The sequence below is a fragment of the Passer montanus genome, unplaced genomic scaffold, assembly GCF_014805655.1.
Source record: "Passer montanus isolate IOZ18808 unplaced genomic scaffold, ASM1480565v1 scaffold53, whole genome shotgun sequence".
Classification (NCBI taxonomy): Eukaryota; Metazoa; Chordata; class Aves; order Passeriformes; family Passeridae; genus Passer; species Passer montanus.
This window is the reverse complement of record NW_024370263.1, coordinates 3,027,616-3,050,060: the sequence shown is the minus strand read 5'-3', so window position 1 is coordinate 3,050,060 and position 22,445 is coordinate 3,027,616. Positions and strand designations below refer to the sequence as shown.

At 40.7% G+C, this 22,445-nt stretch overlaps 1 protein-coding gene across 1 annotated transcript in view; it reads right to left on the bottom strand.

Annotated features, from left to right (window-relative positions):
* Positions 1-22,445, bottom strand: part of GALNT9 (polypeptide N-acetylgalactosaminyltransferase 9) — a 132,973-nt gene that overhangs the window by 13,293 nt on the left and 97,235 nt on the right. Inside the window, exons 7-8 of the mRNA XM_039724811.1 lie at positions 5,065-5,250; positions 1,497-1,634 (exon numbers count right to left, since the gene is read on the bottom strand). Of these exons, the coding sequence (XP_039580745.1) occupies positions 1,497-1,634; positions 5,065-5,250 (324 nt within the window). The remainder of the gene's footprint in view (positions 1-1,496; positions 1,635-5,064; positions 5,251-22,445) is intronic.

The following is a 22,445-nucleotide window of genomic DNA, read 5'->3' as shown; positions in this document are numbered from 1 at the left end:
AAGGTGTCAGAAAAAAAAAAAATCAGTATCTATTCCTTCATATTATAGTGTACAAGCATAACAGGGAATCCAATTGGAGAAGGGGGCCCACCAACAACTAAATTTCAGGAGGTTTATTTTATGGCTTGGGGGCTATAAAGGCTAAAGAAGATGAAGACAGCTTTATGAGATGGCTTTAAAAAAAGGGGAATTGAGTCACTAGGAAATATATTTTTACTACTGTTTCAATCTGTCTCACATCTACTCAATACATTTCTTTTTCTTGAAACTCACAAAAATTCAGACATCTTTTCCTCCAGGAAAATAACCAGAAGTACATTACAACAAGCTTGATTTCATTAGGATGAAACTGAAGACTGAAAGGGACCTAGGTTGGTTTATAACAGGTAAATAAAAAATGTTAAACAATTTGATATTTGCATCATTAAACTTCCTGTTTGACTCAAGAACCTTCTATGTGACAGCTCAAGAAGAACAAAATTTATTTTAGAGCCTGGATTGCTCAGGGTCTGGTATAATTGACACAACATTGGCACTTCTGCCAATGTTCTTCACTGTTAACGACCTTCTCAGAGCTGACAGACACCAACAGCTCCTCTTGAATTTACTCAGTGTCTTTTCTCAGTTCCTGATGGGGATAGTTATATTAGGATGCAAAGTGATATTATGAATAAAACTTCCACTTTGTATCAATGTCTCAAGTGCCTGACTTATTTTTGTATGAAGTCAATCAAATAGAAGAGAAAGGAACAGTCTCCATTTAGCTGTCTTGTGGGAAAATACATTGCCTTTGGATTTAATTGCAGCTCATGTAGACAATTATTTGAGCTCTGTTGACCACTGACATTTTCTTTATCATGTCTGTGGCATCTTATTTGGGAAAATTATTGCCTCAAACTTATGTCTCAGTGTTTTAAAATGAGATCCAAGGAGGTTGTGTGCAATTGGCAGTAAGGATGACTTCACCTGTGTCTCAGCATACGCTGCAGTTGAGATGGCTGCGATACACAGAGTATCACAATACAAAATCAGAAGGCTTCAACCCATACACAGTAACATCAGGTCATTTCAGAAGCCTTCAAGCATCTGCAATTCTTGTTCTTTAGCCCAGTGTTTTATATTCCTCAAGTTCACACACTGCACCTGTGTGCCCTCTGTTCCCTCTGGTGGTTGGTCAGTGCCCCTGGACACTCCATGCCTCATTGCTGTCAGTGCTGCTCACCTGCTTTTCAAATCTCTACTCGTTGGGGATGAGGCTGGGCCACAGCTCCACTCCCAATCACCACAAACTGTGTGCCTACAACCTGCTGCTCTCCAACAAAAGGAAAAGGGCTTCTCAAAGCCATGCTCCTTAGTGTTGATTAAAAGGAGGGGAGGGTATTTTTGTTGCCACTGCTGTGCTGATGTGTAATTGCTCTGTACATCCTGATAGCCAGCTCTGAAAGCAGAGGACTGCTCGAGTGCAGCTGTGATGTGTTTCCAAAGACATGCTGTACCTCTCCATAAGTGACTGTGTTATTGTAAACCCTCATCTCAGGGTACACGTTCTCCAAGTACCACTTAAAGCTCCGGCACTGCAGTCGCTGTCGCAGAGCAATTCTTTCAGAAACGTCTCCAAAGTCAACTCCGGGGTTCTGCAAAGCAGAAAACGAATAAAGAAATTTCACTGCACTGGCTTTATCGTTGCTATCTTTACTGAAATCAAACTGGAGTTCATTTTGTACATCAAGCTGTATTTCTCTTTTCCTTCTTTTGTTGTGAGCAGCAGCTCATCAAACAGCTGGTATTGAGTGCAGACAATAAATATTAATGAAAGCCAGTGGAAAAAGGACATAAAGAACAAAAGAAACCCCAAAATAAATCAAAATAATAAGAATACAATAAGAATGTTGTTACTTACAGCAGTTCTAAGTGTTTGCAATCAATCCCAAAGTCTTTGCTTTCAGATTAATTTAGAATTTAGGCAGTAATTCTGATCTAAAATATGGCAGCTTGGTCATGCTTTACTCCAGTAAGAGGTTTGAGTGTTCAGTAAAGTAAATGATGTCAGAACAGATCTATTAAAACTTCAAAGCGAAGCTGCTCAAAAATCATTAAACTCCACTAAGCATTCATATAGACCAGCATTCAGTTTTTACTAGAACTGGAGCTCATTTGCAGACTTGAGCACTACAGTGCAGTTAAACTCAAAACCTTTATCATTCTACTTCAGAATTTAATTCACATTTAAATACAAATCCCATGAAAGACACAGACTGGAAGATTCAAGTTAATATGAACAAAGTCAGCCATTTAAAACTGGTGGGTCCCGAGTTAGAGTCTGTTGATTTAAAGTGTTATAAATCATCACAGTTCAACATTAAGACAGTAAGAGTTACCTCATCCAAAAACCTTTTCCGACACTACATTAATCAAATGGACTGAAACTGGGGAGTTTTGCATGAGATCTCTCTGAAGTGCTTTGTGCTTTTTCTCCAGAAGAATATCTGTACATTTTATAGATTGTTCCTAATGCAGGGTTCCAAGACAGCAGCAAATCTTAGCTCAGGGTTTATTAAGATCCCCAACAGATGCCTGGTTTTCAGGAGAGAATACAAGTGTAATACTGAACAGGTTTTCCTATTTGCCACATAAAGAGTTTGCTGTGCTCACTGCTGCTTGCTGATGCACGTTCTGTCAGGAGCCCTCAGTGCAGCATCCATTCAAATGAATGTTAATTTACGTAGTACTTGAGGCTGCGTGTAAGGAGAGCAATCCTCTGAGGCACTCAGTGCAATAAATCATCCAATGTAAGATTCCTTTATCACTAAAATTGTCGAGGAATACATCCTAAGTGGGGATGTACCAAGTATTTGGTTAACTGGAATAAAGCTGTGCTGATCTGCTGCTGAAGGTTATAGGAACGTGATCCTGCAGGTGTGCCCAAGGCCATCTGCTGATCTAGAGAAACATTATGCACACATTCCCAATAACCTGTGAGTCGTGAAAAATGGTGGGAAGAAGAGTTAAAGTGGAGAAGTTAAGAATATATGTTACAGAAAAGTTAATTTGGATTGATTTTGTGGTATGAAAAAATGCATGTGTTTTACCTGCCTCTTTTCTGCCCTATTTAAAATGAGGCAATACAGTGCCCTTTTTTGCAGTGCTGTTTCTACAGGGCACAAGAGCAGCAAATGGAGCAGCTATGAAAACAAATTGAGCTGTGCTCACCCTCTGTGCCAGCTGCAATCACCATGGGCAGGTTACAGTGTGACGGCGCAAGAATGAGGTGTCCACAGGATTTACTTGGTGGACATATTCTTTTTAACCAGCTAGCAAGGTTTCTAATTCCCCTGCAGAAGGTTTTTTGATGGCTTATGCCAAAAGTACATTACTTCTGTCATCTGTATTGAGTAATGTCATGAGCACTAACATCAGCTTCCTCTTCCTGAGAGCTAATAAGCTTATTTTTATGATGCACATTTTATAAATCAATCAATTTATTTTATGAAAAGGAAATTTTAATGTTCAGTACTTCTGCTGATTTTATGTCTTTTATTGTAGATATGCCTAGATTTTTTTAAAAGCTCTGCTGTACAGCTCAGTGCAGAAAACTGCATCAATAAGTAATCTCAGAGAGATTAAAGGAAATCATGTTTTGCTGTAAATGCTTATTTAAATATCATCTTTTCTCAGAATCCATTTGCACATGTCATCAAGCAAGCAAATTTACAGAGGTTAGTTTTTCATCTCCTAATTGAAAACTGACCATTTTAGCAAGTGTATTTTATGTGTTCAGACAGGGCCAAAATGCTCATAAATTTTTAATGGACGCTGCACTGTCTTCTTCCTACTGTCACAGAAATCTTGTGTAGAAAAAGTGATGCAGTATTGCCTTTTGTTAAGGCAAAATAGTTCTCTGCAATTACGTCTTGTGCTAAAAGAAGTCACCAAAAACACATTGCACAGAGTGTCCAATAATGAACAGCAGTGAGTGAATTTAGAGCTGTGAAAATATCTGGCGTATTCAGACATCAAATGGACAAAGAGGAAACATTGCTCCTTTAAAATGTGTATTTTAAAAACTGTAAGGGGAATGAACAATAATGGGGTTTCATGTATTAACTAGGTACCAAAGTATGAGCTTAGGACAGACTAAATCTAATGAAGTCTTTGACAAGACTCCCATGACTTTGATGAACTCCAGGTCATAACTGAATATTCCCAGACACCTCTGGCTTTGCATATTTTCCTGTTCTGGTAGGAACATTCCTGCTCCTGTTTGCTTCAGCCCTGGGCAAACCCCTGCTGTAAGGGTTAACTAAACCATCCATACCTACAGTGTATGTTACCCCTCAGCTGCTCTCCCTGTGCCCCTTCACATGAATATTTTGGATGCAAACACAGCCAAGGAACACACCAAGAGCCAGCTTCCACCTGGCTGGGATATAACATAAAACTCTTCAAGAATTGTGCTCAGTGCAGATGTAGCATGTGATATACTTACAGAAATAAATGATAAATGGAACCTACAGTTTATCTAATGTTTATATTACATGGATTCCTAGAGGCACTCACACGCCATCGACAATTCTTATGCACAGTGAGAAGTAGACCGTGCTCACATTGCACCTCTCAGCCTGTGGACAATAAAGCTATTTAATGTGTGATTTTTTTATTGCATACTTCGTTTTTTATGCTGGTGAGGTCTACTGAGTCTCACAATGAATGATGATATTTATTTATGGACATTTCTGTTGTCCCCACTGTTGTAGCATATGAACACCTCAGAGTTTAACGGCGCCCCAAATTAACGACTTCTGGGGGAGCACATAAACCTGAGACATTTTGCTCTGGTTAAATTATAAATCTGTGTCACTGCATACAACAGTCAGGACTGAATGCACAACTAAAGTTAGACTGAGGAAGCAAGTTCTCCTGGCAGAACTCTCCGTACTGAGCACGCACCAAAGCACTTTCCCCAAGCTTCGTGCAGCTGTAGTAACGCCCTTCACCTTCAAGAGCTAATTAGGATCAGCTTAGTGTTTCTGCCTGTGTTGAGGCCAGAGTGTGGGCTGTACTTACTGCCATGGGGATGTTCCAGGCCATGTAGACGTGTGACTTGAAGTCATCCATCCAGACCTCGGCGGCGCGCAGGGCGTTGCGCTTTGCATAGTAGTCGATGTCGTTGTTGTAGGGCTTCTTGGTGCGCTCGATGTGCGCCACGCGGGAGCAGGGCAGCACCTCCATGCTGCCCCCGCACTGCCACACCTGGGGGGCACACAAAACAGCCACGTGGCTTCTTTTTCCCCTCTAGAGGTAATACAAGTGCTTCTTTGCAGGTGCGGGGTGTAGGGTGTTTGCTAGTTCAAAAGGATTGTGCAATTCTCCTCTCGCGGCACAGGGCGGGTGGGTCTGAGGGGGATGCAGATGGCTGCATTAGGTACATAAGGTTAGAAGGCATAAAGAGACAAGTCCTTCACCATAATATCACTGTTCTTGGGACCATCAGGCAGAGAATAAATTGTGAGGTGGTAACTTCTGCCATGGGCGGTATTTTAATCTAGTGTTTGTTACTGAAACTTCAACAAAAATCAGCCATGTCATCTGGCTGTGTTTGACACATGAATGGGGACTGGAAAGGGCTCTAAGGTCACCCCAGAGCCTTCTCTTCTCCAGACTAAACCTCTCCAACTCTCTCAGACTGTCTCCACAGGAGAGGTGCTCCAGACCTCTCGTCATCTTATCTCTGTACCCCTGAGCTGATGAAGAGGGCTAAAAGGGGCTGAGTGGAGACTGTGTCACCCAGCCTGGCCAGACACCATTGAACCCACACTGTGCAATTTTCTCCCTGCTGGTTGTTTAGTGTCTGAACTCCATGGCAGGGGACAATGAGGACTTGTCTCTTTGCATCAGCAAGATCTGGATTGATCCAGAGTGTGGGAGGCTTATGGATTCAGCTCCTTCAGGTCTGCACCTAGTAGGAGAGTCTGAAAATGAAAGGTATTAAAATATAAGCAGTAATCCAGTACTTTCCAAGGTTGCCTTTTACTGAGAATAAAACCACATTTCTATAAAAGATGCATTCCAGAACTATACTAGGGCATTCTCCACCTAACCTGCCTTTTCAAGGACAAAGATAAAGTGCTTGGGAAGTGGCAAATCAAATCTCTGCTCTGGCTTTTCTTTTTTTAATACTTTGTTAGGTAATATTTACTTGCTGCTTTCCAAACAGTTCTGTAGTAAATCACTTACTACTGAAATTTACATTTGATATATAGAATACACTGAAAAACACACTGCTCATAAATTTGGACTGATATGTGCTGAGGTTTTTCAGTGCAAAGAGGAAGCGCTACAAAAAAAACCCCAAAAAACAAAAAAACCAAACCAAGTGAAAAAAGTTAATTGATTTTCACAATCAGATGGAGAAATGAGCAGCACACTTTAGTATACTGCTATTTGCCCAGCCTAGCCTGGAAGTCAGCTATTTAATGCACAGCACATTTTTCTTTCTATTGATATGCTTAATGACCTTGTAACTCTTATTTATGTATTTTGGTACCAAGGGCAAGTACATTATCTGAGTGACAGATTTATTTCCTTTGAATGCCAGTGCTCACACAAACCTGAAAACGAAAAGGTACTAAACTGCAACATTAAAGAAAACAGTTTAGCTCATCTGTAAATTCAACACAAACAGTTATTTATCAGTGATAAATTCTCCACAGATGAAATCCACAGGGAACACAGACACCTGGCTTTGAAGGAAGCACAATAAAAAAGGCAGCAGCAGCCTCAGGCCAGATAACTCTCACTCTGTCTGATCCTGGTGCTCAGCTCTCAGTAGGGGTCTGGCTGTGGTGTGACTGCCCCATCCATAATCCCTTGGACTGCTTTCCCTTGACACTCAGTCACTTCTTCCCCTTTAGCCCAATTTTGCTTTTTAAAAATCCAACGTCTGCTGAAGAGGAGGAAAGAAGGGAGGAAAGAAGGAATGAAACAGCCAGGAGATATTCAAGGAAATTTTTCTTCCTTAGAAGATGCTGAAATTTACCCCAGATGACTTTTTTTTTTTTTTTTGGGAATATGTAACTCTTAACACCAGCAGGGGATGTTTCCCTGGATAAGAATGGTATTTCCAATCCCAGAGAAAGAGAACTGGACGTAGAGCACAGGGGGCAAGGAATCAGATATTTGTGTATCACCAGCTGAACATCATCATGCCACCATTTCTCCACATCCCAGACAAATGTCACAGCTCCTCAGCTGTGGTCATTTCTTTCCAGGCCAGACAAGGTCTCCTGTTTCACTTCATGAGGATCAGGTGCTGCTCAGTGGAGCACAGACATGACTCAGAATCTCCACACCCTTTCAGCACATGGCTAAGTACAGGGTGAAGATTTTGTCTCCTTCCCTTCCAGCCCAATAATTACTCAAACTTACACAAAATAGAAGAGTGTCTGTAGTATAATAAAACATGTGCATCCAAAACTGGGCAAGATCCCAGCAGCTGAGAGCCATCCTGTGAGATCTGGATAAATACTCAAGACTTGTGCTCTAAGGAGGAGGATGGGATGTTCAGCTCTCCTTCTCCTCTCTGGACACAGAGTTGAAAGGCAGAGAACCATTCCCTGTCTGCTTCTAACAAGGGTGAAAGAATGACAAAACTTTTACTGTTTGAGTCAGGTGAGAGAGGTGAGTCAGTGGCTGATCCTGAAGCTGGTTGATTCTCGTCCTCTTTTCATTCTCAAAACTGCAATTAATGACCCATTTTAACAGTAGCAGACAACACATTTCTTTCCACATCAAACTACGAAATTATGCCAGGAAAATAATTACATGCCTCTGTAAAGCATTTATCAAGCAGGATCCTTAAAATACCTTACTGAGGGAAGAAAACTATTCCTAACTGTGAACATAAAATGATGCCCAAGGCCCTCCAAAGAGACACATTTCAAGCAATCAGAGAAAACTGCCTTCTGTATCTGTGGCTTATCTTCTGGGACAACAACACATTTCCAGCCCAAGTTATTCCTCTCATATGGAGCTGCCAACAGTAAATTTGTGTCTCAAGGTTCATTTACTGAGCTGGTGGAGGTTACAGCCTCTGAGTTGCTGCCCACAAGGCTGTACATCACCGAAAATCCCACTCCACCTTCTTTTCCCCCATGGAGAGACAAATCCCCTAGAGAAATTTTGGGTTTTTCTGGCTTCACAGCATGCACTCATCAAACCTGTACGTGGGGCAACAGCCCAGGCTCCATGGAAGGCCAGAAGCAGCAGCAAAGCAAGATGTGTTCTCCTTGACTTGGTGCAGCTGAGCAGCCCAGGGACTCAGCTTTGCCTCTGTGAGCATCTCACTGTGCAACATTTTAAGACATGATCAAGTAATTCCAAGAGACACTCAATTTATTTGCTAATTGTAGCTAATTTCTAATTTCAGCACTGCTCTTTAGGCTGCTATAAACAAAATTGATGGCAATTTAAATGTTACCATAGCTGTGTTACCTTAGCATTTTTACTGCTAATTATCTCAATCAACTTTTCTATAAACAGACATATTAAGTATTGAGAAGAACAAGTACCCCCATCAGGAGTAAATTACAAACTGAGTGATTATGTTTGTGTCTTGCTCTATAATGATTTACTGACACCAATTATCAACTATTCCTGTACACCTGAGGTGTGGCTGTCCTACAGGAAAATGTTTATTTATGCAGCAGCCAGCTGGACATCACATTTTATGCATCAGAGGAAATCTGAGATGAGGCTGTGTCTTGTCTACCAAGGCCTCAATTGTGCATCAGCAAAGTTCTCTGAAGGCAGGTTGGGTGCATTATTTAGAAAGGCTAATAAAGTGCTGAGCTTTAATTCTTGCCGAACAAGAATAAATTTTCCAAGGAAATACATTTTCCCACAAGTACTTTCTGCTGAAGATTGAAACCATCTTTATCAGGATTTAAAAAAATTAGTTAAAAAGAGTTAAACAAGCCTGGCCACCACGAAGTAGGAAGTAGAGCTGGCCAGAGTGCTGGGCTAATCAATTCCTAAATCTTGGCAATATACAGAGAGAGAACATTGCTGATGCGCTCTCCCGCCCTGCAGGTGAGACCTGCTTCCAACAGCATCATGTCCTGCAGAGTGAATGTCAGAGCTCAGAAATATCCTGGGATTTAATATTTGCCATTTTTAGCATTTTAAATATGATTCCTAGGATTTAATATTTGCCACTGGCAAGAGAGCAGCTGCAGCTCCCAAGAGGCTCTTGCTAATTAAAGGGAGGGCTCTTCCCTCTCTATGGACTTGGTGCTCTGTAAATTGAATATCACATTATTGTGTACATTGAAGTGACTGCACAGGGCTATTTAATTTGGTTCAGATGATCTCACCATAAGCAAAATCAATAGGTAAAAATAAAAATGGCATCAGTAAGAAGGAAAAGCTGGGGAGACAGTTTTAACTTTGAAAACCTAGACTGGAAGTAAAGACTGTGGTCCTTAAGAACTTTGTACCTTGCTGGGAATTTTGCAGTTTAAACACCCTGGTGCCCAGTGAGAGAGAAAAAGAAAAGTCTCAGATTCTCTGTTGCAGCTCTTTTTTCCATCAAACAGACTTTTGATTTAAGCAGCTGGAGACATGAGGTATTTCAGAATGTGTAACAGTGGAAAGGACACTTCAGTGTGTGGAGGATTTGCTTCCAAATAAATCACCTTTGCCAACACTTTCATACCCTCTTCATGGACACACCAGTTCCAAACATTCCTCTCAACACCACAGCTTTATAAATGCCAAAGCAGCTCCAATGGAGTGTGACCAGGCATTTGCAATGTGTTGGTCTCTACCTCTTTTAAACCCTGACTTTTCCAGGAGAGCTGGGGTTAGTCCAGCTTTTCTGATAATGTAGAACATAGAATAATTAATGAAATTTTCAGTACCCTGAGGCTCTGAGCTCATTTTTCATAGGCAGGAATCTTTCTGGAGGTGTCACTGCACAACATGCATGGGTGCTGTAGCAGCTTTGTGCTTTATCTGCTTCTAACAACTTTGGACATTTCAGCGACCCTTTCCTGAAAGGAATAATCACAGTCCAGCTGTAACAAAATGGAAGGAGCCAGCTTCAAAACACATGTGGCAGCAGGGTGCCTCATTTCTGACATACCCAGCAGAGGAAGGCACCTGGCACTCGTGCCACGGCCCTGCCAGAGGCAGCATTTCAGCCATGGATGTTCTGCACATCCTGAAACAAAACCCTGCTGCTGGAACAGGGCTCTGATGTTTTGTGGAGCAGTTCTGAACTCCGCCTGAGCAGCACTTCACAGAAGTAGTCTTTCAGATTTCAAATTTTCTTTTCTGAGTGAAGGCAGCAGAAGAGATGGAGGAGTTTTTTAAAGTAGCTCAGATATCCCTGTTTTATGATATTCCAGTGTGGGAATTCTTAAAAGTCAGGGATCTCAGGCTTTCTTCAATTTTCAAGGCAAAGCCTACCAGAAAGAGATGTCTTCTAGTCTGCCTACACACACACCTACAGCAGGATTGGAAAAGATTTTTCTATGATGAAAGAATTTCCACACGTTTCAGAAGTTTTGTTGACCTAAATTTTAAAGAATAACATCAATTTAAAATGTTTTCACTAACAGAAACACAAGCTCTTTGTTACCCCCACCTTTGTTCCCCACAAAGGTTTTTCTGAAACCAAGTAACTGATGATTTTCAGAATATCTCCTTGGTGTTAAAAGCTTTTTCAGTGTAAGATTACATATATATATATATATATATATATAATCTGAAAGGTCAGTTTAAACTGAAAACAGATTACATATATATATATATGTAATCTTATTTATAACAAGTCTTTGTTATAAAAATAGAACAACACAATCTTTTGATAACATTAAAACCAGTACTTGTAGTCTATAAATTTTGCCAAAGCACAGAGTTTTCAAAAGAAATATTTTTGGTTTAATTTATCAGCCAGATCTGACAGAGGGTTCAAATGTGGTTCCTTGAGGTGACAAAAATCTGATTTCTGACAGAAGTTGCAATACCTGAAGGGCAGGAGGACACGTAGTAAATTCACAACAGCAGGCACCACTGAGCCCTCTGCAGCCCTGTAACACCACAGTGTAAAATAAATTCCCTGTGTACTGCAGGTACAGGAGAATTCCTACTCTGGTGAAGTCAGACAGAAAGGTGACTCTTAATTCTTAAAAACCTGCTATCATTTCAGTCTCTCTCTCCAGTCAGCCATGAACCAACAAGGTCTAAATCAGAAGAGATTCTTCAAAGTACATTTGAAAGGTGACAATAAAATCCTTTCCCATCTGAAGCATGGGAGCTCTGTACTTATCCTCTAGTCCTTAAGGGATGTGCCAACTCTTCCACTGCCCACACTAGAAACAAAAAATTAATAGGAATATAGCACACTTAGTGTTCTTGCACCTCTGCTATTGACAATTTATGTGGTTCACTGAAAACTGATCTTTCAAAGTAATTTATAGCCTGACATTTTCTTGTTTTCTAATGGAGTCTTACGGATATTCTCTCCTGCATGTATTCTCAGAGCTGCCTAGAGAGTCATATTTAATCAGCTGTGCTAGATAAAGTGCTCTCTCTCTGTTTTTCACTTCACATAGGAAGATGTTAGAGACTGGGGAGCTGTCACAATCAAACACATCATATGGAAAAATTAATCACATGGTCTCGTTTTTGTTCATCAACTGCATTTTTATCATCATTTTTAAAGCCAGCCATAATTATGATTTTAAAAAGTCCCAACTGTCACTTCTCAAAATAGCCTGTGCTAGTTAATGGTGCACTTCTAGAGCAAAAATCTTTCCACACTGGGACAAACCAGCTTACATCAGAGAGACTTTTAGCTGCCAAAAAGAGACTTGAACAAAAGAAGAAATCACATCTCAGGATCCACAGATCTTTGTTTTGTCAGAGGTTTCAGGATAAACTTCTGACCTATGCAAGGACAGAAAAAGGGTCCTTGGTTGACTGATCCTGACATTGACCTGGTGAAAATTCCTCCTTTTGGCTCTCAACTCCTGCTCAAAGCAGTTTGCAGATAATCTGCTCAGAGCAGATGTAGAGGGAGTGTGACAAAACCTCAAATAGGAAAGATAATTCTGTTATTAGGAGTCTTCTTACCCTACCTGTGTCAGTGCCCATCCTTTACTCTTGCTGCCCTGGAAGGCTGGAAACACAGAGCAGTGGTTTTGGACTAATGATTTTTGGAGGGTTGAATTTCCCCTGAGGCTCTCCTCTTGTTTTTTTTCCTGGCTCAAACAGCAAGAACTTAATTTGAAGAGAGAAGAAGAGACATGAAGGATAGAGAAGTGCAGCCATACAAGTTTTTAGGATATGTCTGGCTCTAGTATTACTGCTTTATGATTATTATTTTTACTAATATTTCAGTTGTCCCAGTGAGGAATACTTGGAAGCTTGCTGTTTTTCCCACAACTATTACAACAGAGTTCAAGGGTGTGCTGCAAGATCCTCCTGCAGAGTCATTTAATGTGAATTTTATGGCAGACTCAAAATGATATCTTTTCTTTATAGAAAAGTTAAAGAATTTTTTCATAGGTACTTGATTAGCCTTTAAAATTTGTTAGAATGTTTTTGAGTTTGACCTCTCAGCTTTGATCCCTTGGGGTTTTCTGGTATTTACAGATGATTTGATTTCAGAAAAAAAAAAAGGGCAGTGGAACAATAACATTCTTGCAATGAGACACTCAACACATGCATGTTTTATATTTGTCTGGTGGCTCCTCAGCAGCAAATTTAGAGGCTGTCCTTCACATGTTACTTAGAGGTTACACAGAACCTCAAGCCAGTTAAGATCTCAGATGTGACAACAGCGAGAAGATAAAACCCTTCTGTTAACCCTCTTACAGAGGCAAACAGATAAGCAAGAAGAAATTGAAACATGTTCTAGAGAAACTCACACTCAGCAACTGCTATCTTGCTGTAAAGATAAACTTTGTGTGTAAAGAACTAGGGCTGATAAATTAAAAGACTAGCTGCTATGTGAAGGAGGAGATAGGATTTAAAATGATATTAGAAATGTCCCATATGCTTTAAATACTAATCCCATCTCCATAAACCCATATTTTGCACAACTTTTACAAAGGGTAATGCACCTTTGAAAAGAGCATTTCTGGGGAAGAAGCAAATCCCTCTTCTGCAAGGAAAATTCCAGACTTTCTGAAATGCTTTGCTGGTGAGGGATGGAAATTCAAAACCCCTTCAAGGCAAGAAGAGCAGCCTGACCCTGCTCAGGCAGGATGCCACTGCTGGGCTTTACACACAGACTTCAAATGGCAAAGAATAAAATATCCCAAGCTCCAAAAGGTGGTGGTGGTTGAGGAATTCTTGTTTCCTGCTAGGGAAGTGATGCTGGACAAACTCCCCCTGCTCCAGTCTCCCTGACATCACTGCTCAGGGTCTGGCAGGCAAGCAAGCACTGAACAGTGGGAGAAGGGAGAAAGAACAGTCAAAGAGCAAGGCTTTCATTTTCAAAGGCTTGTTTTTCTTAGCAAATTAATGAATGTTGGCACCTCAAAATGCTCCAGGAGATGTTAACAGCTCCTAGCACGTAAATGACAGGCGTAGGAAAGAGACTGCTTTGAGACAAACCCCCAAACTTCATAGACTAGAGATAATAACTCCATTTTCTCTGAATTCTCCTCAAGTCTAAAAGAGACTGCAGATTTCTGCTGGTCTAGTACCATCCATATATGTTGTGTTTTGCAAGCACAAATCATTTTTCCTCTATAAAGTAAATGAAATTTGGTATCTCTAATGTAGTTTGCTAATTGTCCCAGGCAGATGCTTCTCATAATGTATTCTTTCAGAATGGATTTGATGAGAATAATTTTGTGCATTCTTACAAATTTACTCAACTTTTTCCCAGATCAATAGAATCACTGTCAGTCATTTCTGTAAATATGCCAGCACAGATCCTGTTTGTACTATGACTGTTAAAATTCAACAAATTGGCCTAGGAAAAATACAATCTATATGGGATATATGAAACAGCATTAAAGACCAGCCTGTTTTTCTTGTTCCTCACATCTTCTTCATGTGACTGCTTTAGGTTTTTTCCTCCTCACTTATCCCAAAAGACCACAGAGAAAATCTCCCTCTAAGTTCAAACCCCAGCAAGGGATAAAGTCTTATGTACACTAAGCTTACACGAGAAAATCTGCAGCTGAGCTCCTGCAACATTTAAGTTCTTAGGAAAATACCCCTTTTTGCCAGACAGTGCTTTATTAACCTGCACCAGAGCACCAGGCAATGCTGGCTGGCCAGCTCAGCTGCTGAACACAAGAACAGGACACTCACTGCCACAGTCCAGCTCAGAGAAAAACCCAAGATTAGATAAACTGAGCATGGCAGGAATCTCCAAACCACATTTAATCTCTGGCAGATGCCAGGGGAAGATCAGCAAGAATACCTTAGGTCAGAGTAGGGATGCCTTGCTTGACATAGAGGTGCTCACATGGCCACAGAAATCTCTTGAAGAGCACAAAACTAACCCTGCAACAGCATCTCCCTTCAACTGGCACCTAAGATAAGCCAGAGGGAAAATAAAAAATAAAAGTTGTTAAACTTTTTCTTTTTTCCACCAAAGTGAGTTCTTAACTTTCTTGTGCCAGTAGTTCACACTTCCAGCCTTTTGCTAATGAAATAATACTTACTGTGTGCTCAGCCTTCAGAAAGAAGGCTGAAAAATGATAAAATGCTTCCTGACATTTTAGCTGAGACCACAGGGAGGAAGAATAAGGAGAGGAATTTATTGATGTTTCAATTAGAATAAAGTAATTCTTGAATGAGAAAATATTGAAACAGACTGACTAATGAAGTGATCACAAAGGGTCTTTTCAAAGGACCCTAAGTGGAGTCATCCTCATTTGTTTTCTCTTTCCACAGCAGACCCTTAAATGATCTTTGCATATTGTCTACACTAAATCCTGCAGGGTTGCTATTTCATTTTAAAGAAAAAAGCTTTTAGGCTGCAAGGGATTCATTCAGTGAGAGCTATTATGCTTATTGTGGCTTTGCTGCAGAGCCAAGGGATTTACTATATGCTCATTAGATCCTGCTTTGTTCCAAAACAATCTTTTACGATGCAAATTTCAGCATGCTGATCTACTTAAAATAACATTTTCAAACAAAAAAAAAGAAAAAAAAGGAAAAAAAAAGGGTTATTAAAGTAAAAGCTTCTTCCAAGGCAGTACACTAGAAATTCAGATTAATTACTAATATTTTAGACTACGAACACATCTGATGTCTCAGCTTAAATTCAGCTTTGAACATGGCTACAAGAAGTCCCAAGAATTCAGTGTTCGGGGCACAAGAGCTCAGAGGCCACTTTGTGAAGCCATCACAGATGAGGCACATTTGTCACTTGTTCAAGCCTTGGCACCCAAGGCGTGCACCAGCAGATGTTCACTCACCAGGACCCCCAAGGAAGATGCACAAGCTGAGAGCTGGGAAAAATGGCAGAAAAGGCAGAAAAATGGCAGAAGCCACTGTCCTCAGGCTGGATGCATGGCACTCAGGGAGCTGTGGCAGTTTCCATCTCTTGTCAGGGCTCTTTAAACTCACCTGCAGATGTACTGAGGGTGAGGGGGGCACTCCTGTTTTTCAGAGCATTAATTCCACCTTGTTCCTCCTCTGTGACCTTCCTGGAGGAGCAGTTGTATGAACACAACGATGAATATTATCATCCAGGAGATGTACCTGATAGCTCTTCCTTAATAGTTCCATAAATCTTGCTAAGTCTTGGTGCTTTAGGTGAACAGCAGAGATAATCCTGCTGTAAGGAATTGTGTGAACTCCTCCCTCACATGCACAGAGCCCAGCCAGGCTGGTGACACCACATTAAAGCATTCTCTCCTGTGCCCTGAACAGCAGAACTCCAGCTGGAGCTAGAATTTGCACTGAAAACTGGTCTCTAGGAGGAAAATTAGTAAATATCTGAGGTGAGCAATAAGAAAAAAATCAGTTAGTATGGAAGTACTAACAGATCATTACAGTAATTCCAGGCAGCCCTTCCCACACTCCCATTCTGAATTAGATCAGCAAACTAAACATGCAATTTATGCTTAAAAACTCACAAATCATCACCTGCTTATAAAGGACAAGTTCAGCTAGAGCACCTTCTCACTAAAACAACACATGGTTGCTGCATTCAGCTGATGTCCTGTTTTACAGAGTAAGTGCCAAATCCTTAATAAACATTAGATGCAGATGTGTGTGAGCATGGCTTTCACTGGGAATGCTTATTTACTTGGGATGACAAACCCATGATTAATATTCTCCTCCCAGGGCTATAGGAAAGTGCCAGAGGAGGGGCAATGCCCATGAAGGACTGGAATAGGATATTTGAAACTTGTCTGAAACCTGAAAAATGCCTCTGCCTACACTGCACACTCAGCCAGGCCCCACCAGCCTTGGCAGCTACCTGAGCTGCAAAAAGAACATGAGAAAATGCAAAATCCCCCTCTGGTGAGTCTGTTACAACATGCTTTGACTTTACTTTCCTGAGTATCAGACAGCAGATGTCTGGAATGGTTTTTGGATACCTCAGAGAAAATGCAAAATGGCACAGAAAAGGAACTTTTGGAGAAGAAAGTGCCATTATGTCCTAGTGATTCATTCTGCTTAAATGCTTTATTGCTGCTATTAATGGACAGATATTAACATTAATCATAGGCTGTGAAATGAGTGACAAATGAAGCTATTTCGTACATCACCTAAAGAGCTGGTAAGGGGATGCAATTTGGGTAAAACACAAAGGAAAAAGGCTGTTTGTGTGATTTTGATGGACAGCTCCCTAAAGAATCTCCAAATTCCAGGACTGCAAAGAAGGCTGTCAGGTTTGTAGATTTGTTGCCTCTCCAGGGAAATTTGAAGTGAGGTGTATCACCAGACAAAGCCTTTTACTGGTTCTTTTAACTTCATTTCTTCAAGATCAGTTACTCCCATTTACAAAGATTTAGATTAGGGTTTGCTTTAGCTGACAAATTGCTTTGTTTGGCAGATTTTCTTCTTGGTTGTTTGTTGTATTGTATAATGAAACCAACAGAAGTTTATCAATGGTGACATATAAAAGACTTTGCTAGGCATGTTTTCATTCTTTAAGTTACCTAGGCCACATTCCATCCAACATAGGGATGTAAAAGTACACACACACATTTGGCAGTATTTTTCCCAAGAGTTAGAAGTGTCCTCACAATTGAACTCTGCAAATATTAGCTTCAGCTTATTGGGAAGATAGTGTCCCATATTATAAAAGTGCTGAGCAAATAAGGGATGTTCTTTGTTTGCAAGAGATTTCTAGAAGTTAAATATATAGAGATACAGATATGGTTTCATACTGAACTAAAATGGTGCTTGACATTTCAAGGTATTTGACAACTCAAAGTACGGAATGAAAATTCATTTCAGATCCAGCAAAATATTTTGTTTCAACACCATCTGAAAATAACCTTTTTGAGGATGTAATATAATGGCTTCTCCTTTCTTAACACATGCACTTAGATACACTTCCTTGCCAAATCTATATTCTTTCTCAGATAAATTATTTGGCAAATTAATGTCCCATTATAGACAAAAAGATCATTAGTTGATTACAAAGAAGGCATTAACATTTACCTTTTGCCTTTTCACAGCTTCCCTAATTAAGCCATTCATCACCATTCTTCACTTGTATCAGCACAAAACCTACCCTAAAAGCATGTCAGATGTGACCAGAAAAATCCTGCATTAGAATAAGTTCAGAGCTTACATGGTGACCCACAGCATTTTATGTTCCCAGTCAGTGCCTGTACTTTTACTTCAGAATATACACCTCAGCTTGGCTAAAACAAATAACTAAAAACCCACACCTCTGAACTCCAGTAATTTTTTGTTTCTGCAGAATGGCAGTGATCATTAAATGCTACTTTGCTTCCATAAAGTCTGAATTTCCAAGAACTGAAAGAGAGAGTGCCACAGGGTTAAGTAATTCTTTCATCACATGGCTGATGTGTTTTATCCCTGCTGGGTCACAAGTCCTCTTCATTTACCAAGCTCCAGGTTTCATCCAGCTATTTATTTGTGGAGCCTTTGTTGTAAACATTCTAAGCTGCCAAAGAAATTATCAAGAGTCTTTCTTATTCAACCTAAATACAATTCTGTCAAAAAAAAAAAAAGAAGTTTTTCTGGTAAAATGGGATGGATGATAAAAAAAACCCAAACCAACAGAACAATTACAGGGGCTGCATTGCTTTGCCTATTATCTATAAGAAAATCTGAAAAAAAAATATAGCTTTACATCATTTTTATGAAGGTACTTTTCTGGACTTGCAGTTCATTTAATTTTGCCCTGGAGCACGTTTGCTGTGAGTAACATGGAATACAAGCCACTTGTCTGTCCTCTTGTCTCTAAATAATCTCTTTTCATCTTCTCAGAGTCAGGCTGTCACAAGCAGCTAATACCTCTACAGAGATAAAATAAGACAAAAGCAATAACCACAGTCAGGGCCCCTGGGGATTTCTCCACTAGCTCTAACTACAGCGTCCACTCTATCAAAATCCTGCCTTGTTGCCCTGTGTCAATGTTTACATGCTCTGCTGCTTCTACCACTTGTGTTTTCAGAGGGATTCCAGCCTTATCAACTGCTCTGTCAGGTGATGGCAACAACTATTTCCTTTCCCCATCTCCCCTGCTCCTGTCACCTGCTGCCAACAGCTCAGGTAACAGCTCCTGCTCTACGACTGAACTGTGCTGAGAAATTTCATTCTTACATGAAGGATGCTGTGTTTAAAGGAATAATTCAAATACCCTGAGGCATAGAGCAGAAAGAGCTTTGTGTCCTTTCTCTGTGTCCTGTGTCCCATGGCTCAGACTAAACTGGAGGTTGGTTGGTTTATTTTGGCTGGGCCAAGTAAAGACCTGATCCCAGAGGTGTTTGTGCCAGTCCTGGTTTATTCTCCCACCCCTGCTGCTTGAGCTGCCTGTGCAAATGCTCCAGAAGCTTGTTAAATTATCATTCAAGATGATGCAGCAGTCTAGTTTAAACAAATAATAATATATTGCATCATTTTGACATTTTTGGGAAGGCTAAGCAAGCAGCTGAGGTTTAAGTAAATGGTAATCTCTGTTTCAGAATGAAGCTGAAGAGGAGACAATATTTCTGGTAGCTTTGCTGGAAACAAAATGCCCAACTATAATTTATGTTGGCATGGACCTGTTAAAGGGTAAATTTTTGTTTTTTAAAAGAGTGCTGTGGCTGTAATGTGGCAGCAGTTATGGAAGCCTCAATTACAACCAGATGCATTTTGAAATACCAGGAGCATTTCATCCTCTGAAAGATAGACACAGACAGAAATAAATATTTCCTCCCATCTGCCATAGAAAAAAAAAAGAATATACAAAAATAGAATGTCGTATTTAAAGTCAAATCTGAACCTACAGCAGAGTCAGAAAAAATGAGTTCAGGTTTCCCAATTTTTGAAAATCTTTAGCCAAAAAATTATCCTAACGCAGCCAGCTGTGGTGAGTCTCTGGAACAGGCAGAGAGCTGTTGCTCATTAGCAGATCTCGGCAGGATTTCTGGCTAGAAAACATTAGTTCTGCTCAGTGTTTCAAAATTAGTGTTCAACCCAGTCTTTCTCACCTTCCTTGTTTTGAAGAGGAATCCCCCTTGGTGCTCTGACAGGAGCTGAGGAGCACTGGCAGCCCCAGGGGAGCCAGGCCAGGGCCCCAGTGAGTTCTCAGCCTTTCCCTGAGTTTCCAGGGTCCCCAGAGCTGCTCATGGAGCATCCAAAGGGCAGCCAGGCAGCACCAGAAAGCTCTGCAGGTAAACCTGTCCCATGTCTGCACTTGTCAAAGTGCTCAAACTTGCTTAAACTTGCTCAAACACACAGGAAAATGTCCTTGTCTTCCTCTGACAAATTAAGTGTATTTCACTAGTGTTCCTCCTAAATAGCAGAAGTGTGTTTTTAAACCTCAAAAATGTGCAGTAGAGTGAGATGCAAAAAGCCCAATCTATTTTCTGAGAGAAGGCCAAGAGACAGTTTAATAAGCAGCTGCATAGAAAGAAATTCCTGGTTGTAGCTCTTTAATGTAGCAGAAGAAGACATAATGAAATCTAATAATTGGTAGATCATGCTAGAGAAATTCTGACTTCAGAATAAATTGGAGCTTTTTAAACAACAAAGATAATTATAAATTGAACAGCTTGCTGACCCACTGTGGCAAATTCACTACTACTTTGAGGGTTTTTGCAGTCAGAGTAGGCATCTTCTGAAACCTCCAACAGAAATGATGGGGCTCTCTGTGAAAGCTCCTGGGTCAGGATCTTGACCCTTCATTAGCCAGTTTAATTAAAGAAGCCTGATGGAAGTTGGGGAATTTAACCTTGTACATCAAATTCACAGAGTATCAGGGAAGAAGAAAATATCACAGCTCAAAAGGAAGGCCATCAATTGGCAAACTTTACTTTTCCAATGTTGATAAATTATACAAAACTTTTCTGTAATAAAAATTAATCAGGCAAGCTTCCTAGACAGGGCTAAACTCAGCCTAATGATCCTTTGATGTAGAATTAGAATTTCTTCAAACAATATTTCTTTCCTCAAATGTCTCACGCTGCAATTACTGTAGCTACAGGGCAAGAGATACAGGTGGAGATGAACAACTCCTTCATGAGCTGAAAAATAATGAATGCACAGTGCATCAATTTCTGGCAATCCAAGATACAAAAGAACAACCTCTTCCTCTGCTTGTCACGGCTAAGGATGTGCAGCAAACCAAAGTTATCAAGCAGAACACACTTACTGCACCTGTGAGTGGTACAGTCATGGTTTTATACTAATAAACTCAAGAGTAGGCAGCAAATAACAGCAATTACTAAACAGGAGTAACCATGGCCGGGACTGAGCATGCTGAGTGACAAAGAAACAAATGTTCTGTAAATATCTCTCTCCAGTAGAAAGTGGAAATATATTTTGAAGCTGGCCTTTGAGATAGTCATTATATGATGATAGGTTAAAAGTGCAGTAAAAAAAGCTAGCAGCAGAGTTACTGGGAAGGGGGCAGGTGCAGTGAGGTGCTCCCAAACCCACCCTCTGTCAGCAGCAGAGCAAAGGCACCTCCCAGCCTGTCAGGGTGACTGCACAGGACCCCAGGGACTCTGAGGTGTCCCTGCAGGACAAACCCAAGGCAGATGTCAGGACTTTCCCTGTATCCCTGTGTGGATTATCTCAACCTGCACCTTACTTCCAAACTGCTCTCCATTTTTAACCATTAGATTGCCCTTTGCCTGCCTACATAAGGAAAACGTGCAAAGAGAAACTTTTTATATCCTTTGAGATCATTAGGAAATGATGCTTGGCTGCTGCTGCAGCGTGGCCTTACTGAGGGCAGGAAAGCAATTTGCAATTGCCTGTAGTTCCAGATCCAGCCAAGCACTTGACTGCTTGCCTAACTGCACAGCTCTGTGTTATTCCATTGACTAGAGCAGGACCACTCACACAGTTAAAATTAAATGCCTGGTTAAGTGCCTTGTAGGTTTTTGGCTTGTTAACAATTCACAGCCAATACCTCAACCTGCTTAGGCTGTCTCTCCTTCTCACTGCAGTGCTTCTCTGGAGTTTAAAAGCTCCTTTTAACTCCAAATTGAACAAGTAAAGTGCTCCTGAAAACACCCCAGAGAAGATCTACTGAAGAACCTGCTATCTTTCCAACTTATGTAATTTTTTATAACAGATCTGTACATCACACTTATCTCATTAGCAGTCATCTCCTCAGGCAGTACATACAGTGTGGGTGGGTTTTCCTTTTTTTGATTTACCTAGGAAGTCTTGCTGTCTCTAATTCTCCATGAATCTCATGAATTGCCACTGAAATCTTTATAGCTACAGTAGCCTGGGATGTAATGTTCTAAACCAATTTTATACCTAATAAAACAATTTAATACCTAATAAACTTTATGAAGAAAGTGGCACATTTCTAAGTAGTGCCTCTTGCTAATGAAATCAAGCCAGAGATCCTTGAGGGAGAAAAGCTCCATGTCTGTGGGTAGCAGCCTTGGGGGTGTGCTGACACTCAGGACATCAGAGACCCCCAAACCAACTGGTACCATCTGATTGCCCAGCCAGACTTGGCAAAGCTGTACCAACCGTTCATCAGTGAAGAATTAGTAATTGTTGTCACAACAGGCATAACCCCCTGAAGTGTTTCTGCTGCAGGTATGGAGGGAGAGTCAAAATGCACCAAAGTCCAGTGAGGGGGCAAGGAGAGCTCCTGCCTCTGTCCCACTGGCAGGTTCTACTTTGGGTGACTTCCCAAAGACACAGACTTGGCTCCCCAGACAAGCGAGGCTGGAAAAGGCAGAGAAACAGTCTCTCACCTTCCTAGCTCAGCTAAAGCCTGAAAGTGTCTGAAAACCACCACATATGTGAAA